This window comes from Nannospalax galili, unplaced genomic scaffold (genome assembly GCF_000622305.1).
Source record: "Nannospalax galili isolate Female #2095 unplaced genomic scaffold, S.galili_v1.0 scaffold429, whole genome shotgun sequence".
NCBI lineage: Eukaryota > Metazoa > Chordata > Mammalia > Rodentia > Spalacidae > Nannospalax > Nannospalax galili.
The window spans coordinates 4,586,095-4,597,295 of NW_008360330.1; the positions used below are offsets into that span (position 1 = coordinate 4,586,095).

Consider the following 11,201-nt stretch of genomic DNA (forward strand, 5'->3'; position numbering starts at 1 on the left):
TCAGGAAATTGTTATCGAATAAGTCAATGCTGATGTAATGAAATGCTTCTTCTAAGTATGTGGTTATTAAATAAATAATTTTAAAAAAATAAAAAAGATAATAGCAAAAAAAAATGGCAAAAGATCACCTTAATAGAGAAGGCATCCAGATATCAAATAAGCACCACAGAAAGACACTCCATATAATATACTGGTGAACAGAACTGAAAACATTATTGAGATACTGCTGCGTACCTATTAGGATGACTGAGAGAAAACACTAATGCCACTGACTGATAGAATGTGGAACAGGAACAGATAATAGCAAAAAAAAATGGCAAAAGATCACCTTAATAGAGAAGGCATCCAGATATCAAATAAGCACCACAGAAAGACACTCCATATAATATACTGGTGAACAGAACTGAAAACATTATTGAGATACTGCTGCGTACCTATTAGGATGACTGAGAGAAAACACTAATGCCACTGACTGATAGAATGTGGAACAGGAACTCCCCCCTTGCTGCTGACAGAAATTCACAATGAGCCAGGCATGGTGGCGCATGCCTTTAATCCCAGCACTCAGGAGACAGAGGCAGGAGGATGAGTTAGGGGCCAACCTGGTCTACATATTGAGTTCCAGGCCAGCTGGGGCTACAGGGAGACTCCATCTCAAAAAGACCAAAAAAGATAAAGAAAAGAAAGGAAGGGAGGGAGAAAGGAAGGGAGGAAGGAAGGAAGGAAGGAAGGAAGGAAGGAAGGAAGGAAGGAAGGAAGGAAGGAAGGAAGGAGAGCAGGCAGGCACAATGGCACAGCTGCTGTGGAAAACCGTGTGGCATGCACAGATATTTATAACAGGCTTGTTCATATCTGGCAGAACTTGGGAATAACCACAATGCCCTCAATAGGTAACTAGATACATAAACTTGTACATTCATGCGATGAAGTGTCATTCAGTAACAAGAAAAATGAAGTATCAAGCTACAGAAAGTCATGGAAGAACCTTAAATGCACATTGTTAATGAAAGGAGAACAGTCTTGAAAGGATACATAGATGACTCCAACCACATCACACTCTGAAAAGTGCAAAACTATAGAGACACTAAAAAGATCAGTGCTGCCAAAGATTCAAGGTGGAGTAGGGAGAGGACGAATATGTGGAGCCTAGAGAGTTGTTTAAAGTAGGGAAGCTGTTTTGTAAGATATATAATAGTGGATACATGACACCGAACAGTTAGCAAAACCCACCAAGCTGTACAACACAGAGTGGGGCTTAGTGTGCACCATCCACCATGATTAACACACTTTATGTGTCGGACCGCACTCATCAGTTGTAACAAACGCACAGCACCAGTGCAAGTTACTAAGTAAGAGTGGAGCGTTGGACAGTGAAGAGGGAGCATGAGAACTCTAAACTTACTCTGAATTTCTCTGTATACTTAAAACTACTTTAAAAATAGTCTATAAATAAATTATGCAAAATTGAAATAAAAAGAAAAGAATGGAATAAATAAAAGTGTCATTATTTGCAGACTACATAATCTATGTAGGAAAACTAAATAGAGTAACAAAAAATAAGAAAGGTCATCAAATTGATGAAATAAAAAATGAGCTTATAAATGTACTAGCATGTCCCTATATCACAGATTTTCAACTAGTAAATATAACAGAAGTAAAATACGGTTGTCAAAAGTAACAAAAAGAAGCCAGGCATGATGGCACATGTCTTTAATCCTAGAATTCAGGAGACAGAGGCAAGTAGATCTCTGTGAGATTGAGGCCAGGCTGGTCTATATAGCAATTTCTAGGCCAGCTGGGGCTATAGGGAGACCCTGTCTCAATGCCCCCACCAAAAAAAGCATAGTACTGTATCTATAGTCCCATTTGTCAGGAAGCTGAGGCAGGAGGATCACTTGAGCCAGGTATTCAAGGCCAACCTGAGCAATACAGTAAAATCCCATCTCTCAAGCCTATATAAAGCTAATGAACAAGAAAACTGTTTGACCGTGGGATAATGAAGAACTTCTGAAACAAGTCCTCCCAAACGATTTAACCACACAACAGAATACTGATGTGTTAGAGTACCTTAAATCTAGATAACGGTGTGGCAACAGTGTAACAAACAGGGAGTCTTTTGCAAAGTCTGAAATAAACATTGAGAAGCTGGCTGCTCAAAGGCTGGTTGGTTCAAGGATCACAGGATTCTGCAATCTTGAGCCCATCCTACCTTTACTGAATCCCAACCTGGATCTTAACAACATCCCCAGGTGAGTTATAAAACATCAAAGGCATGAATCCGTAAGAAACTTGTACAAATCAGTAAGAAAAGGACAGGTACCAAATAGAAACAGCAAAGAGGATGAAACGCAATTCAAAGAACTAGAAACCTGAATAGCTACTAAGTAGAGAGAAAGTTGAGTATTGTATGTGCATGTTTATGAAGTAGTTTTTTGTTTGTTTTGTTTTTGTGAGGGTGGGAGGTGGGCAGAGTTAAAGATTGCACAGGGCCTTGCACAGGTTAGGCAAGCACTTACCCCTGATCTAAACCCCCAGCCCAGGCAGCTAGCAAATATATAAAGAAATGCTTAAATTCATTAGAAGTCAGGAAATTCAAACTGAAATAACAAAATGCCACTTTTTGCCTTACCAGTCAGGCAAATATCAGAAAGTTGGACATTACCACATAGCAATAAGACAACAAATAAACAAGAACTCTAATGTACTGCTGATAGGGACAAATTGATCAAGTCATTCTGGGGAATCACTGGCAAACAGATTGAATGGGCCTATATCCCATAACCCAATACTCCTACTTGCAGGAAAACAGTTCCAAAGTGACATGCCACTGTACAAGTCCCTAATGTAAGGCATATGAGGCATTTATTATCATACTGATTATGGTGTCAGGAAATCAAGTCAATCTCAAAGGTTTATCACTAGTAAGTGTATTTGCAAACTATAGTGGGTACACACCATGAACCACTATGCTGGGAAGCAACAGAGTAGACCCAGAAACAGCAGCACCCAGAGGTCTTAAAGGCAGCACTGGGTAAAAAGTTAAACAGATCTAGATCAAGAGCACACCACTAGTTACGTAACAAAGATAACACACAAAATATGTCTGTGTGCTTTACAAGGAAATACAAATCCAGAGATGTGTATCACACATGCTACAGAGACAGAAGGAAGACATGCTTGGAAGGAGGAAAAGGCTGAGGACAGGCAGTGGGGAATGAGAGTAAAGGACATAAGAAAACACAAACATCTATAAACATACAGATATAAAAGCAAAAGGTTGGTCTTGGAGGGCCCAACAATGAATATATGCTTTGAAAAGAGTTTGACAGTTAATCGACCCTTTCCATTTGAGATTCTTCCCCAAAAAGCACATACAAAAATAAATAACTAAAAATAAGTAGAGAAATCAATCAATCATGTCAGTCTCTGTGCAGCATGAAGTCTCTGCTCCAAAAAACATCTGCCTTGCAGGGCTGTGCACCTTACAGGACCTTTGCAATCTGAGCAAACACAGACTCACTGGGAGGAGGTGGAGGAGGTCTAAGACAGATGTTCAGAAAGCATATTCCCCCATCCATTATCTCCAGGTGACTCACAGCTGCATCACTCTCCCTGTCAGGTAGAAGCTGCTTGTTTCCTGAGATTTGTCACTGCCCCACAATAGAAAATAGTTGAGAAAATAAGTATTATTTGAGACAGGGATACTTTATCACCCAGCATCCTAGGGAAATAAAGAATCTTCTACAAATAAATGTTAACATAAAAAGAAAGCTGTAGCTTTGAATGCTAACACTTATTTTCAACCATTCTGCATATAAACCATTATAAAAAATGAATCCCATATTTATCTGGCTTCCTGAAGAGATACTGCTGTGGGGAAACACTGCCTTTTTTTTATTTGTTTGTCTGTTTGATGACTTGAGAGTCTCCTGATTTGAACAGATTCATCTGACCTATCTTTCAGATGTCCTGTCACCTTTCCTTGTCCAGCTGCCACTTCTGTTGTGATTGTAATTGCTTCTAAAAATAACTCAACTCTATTCCCTTGTAGCTGGTAGTTTCTTTCCAGATTGGGAAAACAGGGAAGCAGTGATATTCAGGGATAGAAGTTTAATGAGCGTGATAAGGCTCTGAGTGAGAGCCTGCAAGGCAAAATGCAAAGCTTCCAACCAGTGTTTTAAGAACTGCAGAGGCCTGGGGACACTGCCCTGCATTCTACAGCCTGTTACCAACAGGGAGCCACACCATACTGAAATCTAGATACAGGCTGTTCCCAGCACCCTAGTTCTCTGCCTCGAGGATGATAAAGCTGTAATTAAATTCATCTCAAGAGATATGCAACCTGGAATTTGAGGAAGGGGAAGGATATTGCTTTTGTTTTAGGAGGTGAAGGTTCTGCTTTTGGAATTTTTAATCAGCTCATCAAGGAGGAATAATCAGCGTACTTACAGTTTCCTAAATATATCATGCTGATTCACACTTTCCATCAGAACTTGGCTCTTCGCTTATCAACACTGTCCTGATGTCTTTCCAACTGAGAAATCAACTTCTTAAGGGCAGGACTGAGTCTTACATTTTTATGGACTATCATACAGAATGTTCTCAGTAAATGATGAATAAAATAAATTCATGAATAAATGAATGAATGTACCTGAGACTGAGTGGGATTATTTATGAAAAGGTAAAACATTCTGATTAATGATATACTGCTATAGCTAAATTACAATCATCATATCATTATTCTGATACAAGATGATCTTAATCTTCTTTCAAAAGTCAATCAATGATGGGGATACAGGTCAGTAGTATAGTACATTCCTAGCATGTATGGGACCCTGGGTTCAACCCCCACATCACACATACAAAAAAAGTCAATCAGTGCATTTTACCAGAAAAGAGATACAGATAGCATATAAACTCATGAAAAGATATTCAAGATCACTGTTCATTAGAGAAATATGTTACACCCACAAACAGGTATCTCCACATATCTGTTAAAAAGAGACCAAAATTAAACAACTGACAATAGTAAATTCTGACAGATACAGAACAACTCCAACTCTTAGGCAATGTTGGTAGGGATGCAAAATAGTTCAACCACCCTGGAAAACCATTTGACAATTTGTTTAAAAGTTAAGCAAAAAGTAGCAATCAGTAGATGCGAAATCCCAAAATGCTAAAGCAGATGGTTCAACTTCTGGCCCATGTATCTGCTGGAACACCAATTTTTACTTCAGATGTATCCCCACCTGTAGAAAACCTGTTATGGGGCTTTGACAGGAATGGCCATTACAGGGACTTTGTCTTCAAAATCATGAGATATTAAGACTGAAACAGAATTGTTTCTGAATAATGAGACAAAGAGTCACTAGTATAATCAACTTTCCCTTTTCTGGGGAGTATCAACATCTGTTAGTTTTAAAATTTGGCATAGGTTTCATCTAAATTCATCATTTAGAAGTAATTAAAATCAAATTCTGACTGGGTGTGGTGGCACACGCCTTTAATCCCAATACTCTGGAGGCAGAGGCAGGTGAATCTCTGTGAGTTCAAGCCAGCCTGGTCTATATAGGGAGTTCCAGGCCAGCCAGGGCTACAGGAAGACAGTCTCAGAAAGATAATAAAAAAAAAAAAATCAAATTCTGGCCAAGCATCGTTCTTGCTTAATGACATTATTTGGATACCATTGGAGACTAAATAATTATCTATATGAAATTTTTAAAGTTAAATGTATACTTAGCATATGTCCTAGAAATCAGCCCTAAAATAAATAAACCATACTTGTACACAAAAAATCTGTACATGAATGCTTACCAAAAAAATTTACTCATAATCGTTAAAACCTGAAAGCAATCAAGGGTCTACTAATGGGCAACTGAATAAACAGGTTGTGGTATATCCATCCAGTGATATACTACTCAGCAATAAAAAGGAAAGGACTACTAAGATACTCCTCAATCCTTGCCCAACACAGTGCACTCCACATTTCTGACTACCTTATCCAGCCCTCACACTATTCCTGAGGAAAGCAGAGGCTTCCACAGGTCTACTGGCTCAAACGTCTGCTTCATTGCTGCAGCAACTCCTGCCCAGTGAGCCCCATGGAGGCCCTGCTCCAAGCTCTGCTTCCTTCTAGGGAAGCATAAGACTGTCAGTGGTGTAAGAAGAGACAACTTAGGACTGGTAGTTAAGGCTGTACGGCTGCAGATCTGCTAAAGGAGCCATGCCCAGAGAAGTGTGACAAGAAGCCAAGTGCCAAGGCCTGAAATGAGGGCAGTAGCATTAAGGTGTGGGGACAGTAGACGTGAGGACTTCCACACACTGGGTCTGGAACAATGGTATAATTAATATACCATCTAAACTCAAATGGTAGTTTAGTTTAAGAATATTCCACCTATACAGAGAGAAAAATTGAAGCAAACAATTTCTACCATTAATCCTGTTCATGTGGTAATCTTGCCTGACCTTTAAATAATGAGCAATTTCAGAACTGTGAGCTTTAAGTACTATGTGAGGTTGGGATGCATGTAGACAGCTTCATACAGAAAACAGACTCTGAACAATAACATTCACTGAAGAGATCACAGGGCTAATTCATAATCCACCCAGCACAACACAGATACAGCCCTATAGAAAACAGTTAAATTCCAGTTAAAATTCAAATCCTGAGGACTTTTGTTCTAATCCTGCCCTCTGAGATGTCAATGCAGAAGTTATCCTTCAGGGGAAGAGAAAAAGCTCAATTCTGTATGTTATAACAATGGCAGATTGAGCATTTGAAAGTCACTAAATTCACTGTTCCTTCGTGTGTACTATCTTATTTAATCCTCATAGCCACCATAGGAGGTAGAGTATGTTATCGCTTCATAGCAGATGAGGACTGGGGCACAAAGATTTATAATTTGCCCATAGCCAGCATCTGAACTGAGGTCTGACATCAGTTAGAACCTGCAGCTATGGAGGTACAATAAGCACACGGCTCCTGCCTCTGTGGAGGAACAATGGACACTGAACAAGTAATTACAAGTAAATGAAGAGGAAACTATACTACAGAAGTGCAGGTTCTGGCCTACTAAAACGCTGCAAAGCAAAGCATACTGCCACATTAATATGAACTATCAAGGTCAAATCTGTAAAAGCACCAACCATTCGAACGCTATATAGATTTTAGAAGTTCACTGGTTATTTTGCAAGTCCAACAGTTTTGACAAAATAATTAACATTTACATGAAAAATAAAGTTCAGTAAAATTAATTATATATTCATTTGCCTTCTTTGTTTTAAATGAAAATGTGGCTAGGCATGGTGGTGCAGTCTTCAATTCCAGAACTTGGGAGGCAGAGGCAGGAGATCTCTGTGAGTTCAAGGCCAGCCTGGTCTACATAGTAAGTTCCAGGCCAGCTGGGGCTACAGGAAGACTCTGTCTATAAATAAATAAATTAAATAAATAATAAATAAATAAATAAATGTAAAGAACATGTATAAATTATGTTCAGTAAATACAATAGTCCTGGTCATTTTAATTACAAGATAGTTGTTTCACACAGCTATTTCAATGACAGGTGGAGAAGCCTCAGACTATAGAATACAGTGTATAAAAAGTGACTTCTTGACTCCTTTAAGGAGAGATTCTGACATGTCACAGCAGACAGATTCTGGTGTCAGACCAGTCAGGTCTGCATGTCAGCTGTGACACTACTTATCACTGGGCAGCTTTCTTAGCTTTCAATCCAAGTTCCTTACCAGTAAAAGGTGATTAAAAATGGCTTAGACCACAAAGAGTTGTTCTAAAGGTTAAGTGAAGTAATGCAAAGTGCTTAGCCTATTACTGTTAGCCCTCTAAATCATCTGCCTGGTAGTTGACACAGAAGAAGAAGAAACAGTAAATGGGTGGTGTGTGGATGAGCTTGAAACATGTGAGGGAGCCTAGCTCAGAAGCCACCGGAGAACACCAGTCAGCAGAGGGGAAGATGCACCCTATCCAGCACAGGGCCCTGGCTGGAAAGCAGGGGTAAACCAAGCTGACAGGCACTTAGTAATTACCGCCAACTTAACGTTTGCGAGGATAGAACCTTGGACAATTAATGTAATAATCCATGACTGGCTTTTTTTTTTCGTGCCTCAGCAACACTGAAAGCACATCAATGGAGGGAGACCTTCGAATAACACTTATTTCCATTCCTGCCTGATCAGCCTCTTCCCCTCCATGTAAGAAAAGCCTTAAGCTGGGAGGGGACCTAGAAGTTACAAAATTGGAGGTTTCCAAGTCTTTAAGCCATAAAAACCTTTTCCTAAAAGAGAAGTATGAGAGTCAGATGTGGGGGTATGTGCCTTTCATCCCAGCACTGGGGAAGCAGATGCAGCAAAATCTCTGTGAGATTGAGGCCAGGATGGTCTCCATAGGGAGTTCTAGGCAATCTGTGGCCACAGGGAGACCCTGTCTCAGAGAGAGAGAGAGAGAGAGAGAGAGAGAGAGAGAGAAAGAGAAAGTGAAGGCATGCAACTACTTAGGCCTGCACAGGGAAGAGGTCCCAGAGCCCAGGAGCCACAGTCTTCCTCAGTCCACCCACATACCCATCTCCACTCCCAAAGCACCATCTGAAAGCAGGGAAAACATCCTAGTCCCCATTCTACAGCTGTACGCAGCCAGTTTTCTATACAGCCAGTCATATTCTCCACCAAAACATGCTACCTTCTTGACTCACACACCAAAAAGATAAACAAGGACATAAACTGTACTTGAAAAGAATGTACCTCATTGAGGCTAGAGAGATGGCTCAGTGGCCAAAAGCACTGGCTGCTCTTGCAGAGGACCTGGGTTGGATTCCCAGCATTCACATGGTGGCTAACAACCATCTGTAACTCAATTCCAGGGGTTCCCATGCCCTCTTCTGGCTTCCACAGGCATTGAACAACACGGATGCTCTTACATACTTGTCAAGCAAAACACTCATACACATAAAAAAATAAATTTTTATTTTATGTTTATGAGTGTTATGCCTGCATACATCCAAGTGCATTCATGTTGTTCAATGCCTGTGGAGTCCAGAAGAGGGCGTGGGAACCCCTGGAACTGGAGTTATAGATGGTTGTTAGCTACCATGTAGGTGCTGGGATTCAAACCACCATCAAACCACTGTCTTCTGCAAGAACAGCCAGTGCTCTTAACAGATGAGCCATCTCTCCAGCCCTAAGTAAAATCTTTTTAAAAAGAATGTGCCTCATCACAATAACAAACAGAAGTGGAAGGCTGGTAGCAATGAAGCTTGGCAGGGAGCCCTCCACTAATCTGCATTTGAACAAAGGATCGCTGGCTGACTAGAGTTACCCAGTTTTGGGTTTTTTGTTTTTGTTGTTTTTTTTTTTAACATTAAAACAAATTAAGCCAAAAAAATAAGAGAGGCTTCTCAGTGAACGCCCAACAGATTCACATTTACAACTAGACTACACAGACAGGCATGCACACAATTCCGCTGGAGGAAAGTTTAAGCCACATTAATGAGACTACGGAGGAATGAAAAGGGGGAGCAAATAACCAACAGAATTAACTGCAGTGACTAATGGATGAGTTAGTCTTCTGATACCTGGCATGAGTTATGCTCTGCCCAGACTCAAGCTCAGATCATCTGGTTGTACTTTGAAGCATATTTGAAAACCAAAGGTCAAGTGAAGCACTTCCCTCTTGGGACTGTATGTTGCAGAGTTCAAGGTTCAAATCAACATGTGTAAATTATTTTCTAAAGTACTGTGACTTTCCTCTATTTGACTCAGCAGTGACAGAAACAGAGCCCTCAAAATTCAGCTTAATGCTGGGTCTGTGTCAAAAGCCAGGAGACTGGCAGGAATCCCAACACACTGAGGCCCATGACACCCCACTACTCTATGTGGCATGTTCACCTTTTTAATCCATAAAAGGAGGATTTATAGTACTCAGAGATAAAGTTGCCAGATTTGACACAGATTGCTGCCTGGCCTTATCTGTCCCACATTCCTTATGCATGTCTCACCTTCTCCAGGTTGAACACGGCACCAGTGTGTGGCTGGATAAGCCCTTGCTGACAGTACTGCAAGGCTGAGGATAGAGTCTTGGAAAAGACTGCAAAGTCCTGGTGTTGATAGTGACCCAAGCGCAGACCCATAGCAGAGATGTTCTTCAGGAGCAACAGGTTGGTGGGCAGAGATGCAATGTTTCCTCCAGCAAATCCCACCACCACAATCCGGCCCTCCCCTGCAAGGCTAAGGGCAAGAAGAGAAGGAAAGGAAGCTATAAGAAGCCATGGGCAGGGCTGGGACTGATTCAGCTGGTAAAGTGCTTGCAACACAAGCATAAGGACCTAAGTTTGGATCCCCAGCATCCACATAAAAAGTTGGGCATATTAGTGTGTACCTATAAGCCCAGCACTGGGAGTATGGAGACAGAAGATTCCAGGGGTTCACTGGCCAGCCAGACTAGCTGAAATGGTAAGCACTGGGTTCAGTAAGAGATCTTGTCTCAAAAAATAAGATGGATGGGTGGAGAGTTGGCTCAGCGGTTAAGAGCACTAGCTGCTCTTTCAAAGGACGTGGGATCAGTTCCCAGAACCCACATGGCAGCTAACAATCATCCATAACTCCAGTTCCAGAGGATCTGACATCATCTTCTGACCTCTGCAGGTATTGCACAACATGGGTGCACTTAAACACATGCAGGCATTCATACACATAAAATAAAAATAATAAATGAGGGGCTGGAGACATGGCTCAGCAGTTAAGAGCACTGGCTGCTTTTACAGAGGACCTGGGTTTGGTTCCCAGTACCCACATGGTGGCTAACAACTATCCATAACTCAAGTTCCAGGGGATTTGATGCCCTCTTCTGACCTCCATGGGCATTACATGACATGAATGCACTTACATATATACAGGCAAAACATTCATGCACATAAAAATAAAAACAATAAAAATAAAATATTAAAATAATAATAAATAGGGCTGGGTGTGGTGGCGCACACCTTTAATCCCAGCACTCGGGAGGCAGAGGCAGGCAGATCTCTGTGAGTTCAAGGCCAGCCTGGTCTACATAGTGAGTTCCAGGGCAGCTCCACTACGGGGAGACTCATCTCAAAATGACAAAATTTTTTTTTAATTTATAAATACAAAAATAAAAGCAGCCAGGCATGGTGGTGCGCACCTTTAATCCCAGCACTTGGGAGGCAGACGCA

General features: G+C 41.0%; 1 protein-coding gene across 4 annotated transcripts in view; it reads right to left on the bottom strand.

Annotated features, from left to right (window-relative positions):
• LOC103727997 (quinone oxidoreductase-like protein 2) overlaps positions 1 to 11,201 on the bottom strand; it is a 36,991-nt gene that overhangs the window by 4,684 nt on the left and 21,106 nt on the right. For 2 of the 4 annotated variants that reach the window (XM_029560205.1, XM_008826120.2), the window contains one exon: positions 10,008 to 10,236. The exons of the other annotated variants lie outside the window; for them this stretch is intronic. In XM_029560205.1, the coding sequence (XP_029416065.1) occupies positions 10,008 to 10,236 (229 nt within the window). The remainder of the gene's footprint in view (positions 1 to 10,007; positions 10,237 to 11,201) is intronic. 4 annotated transcript variants of the gene reach the window in all.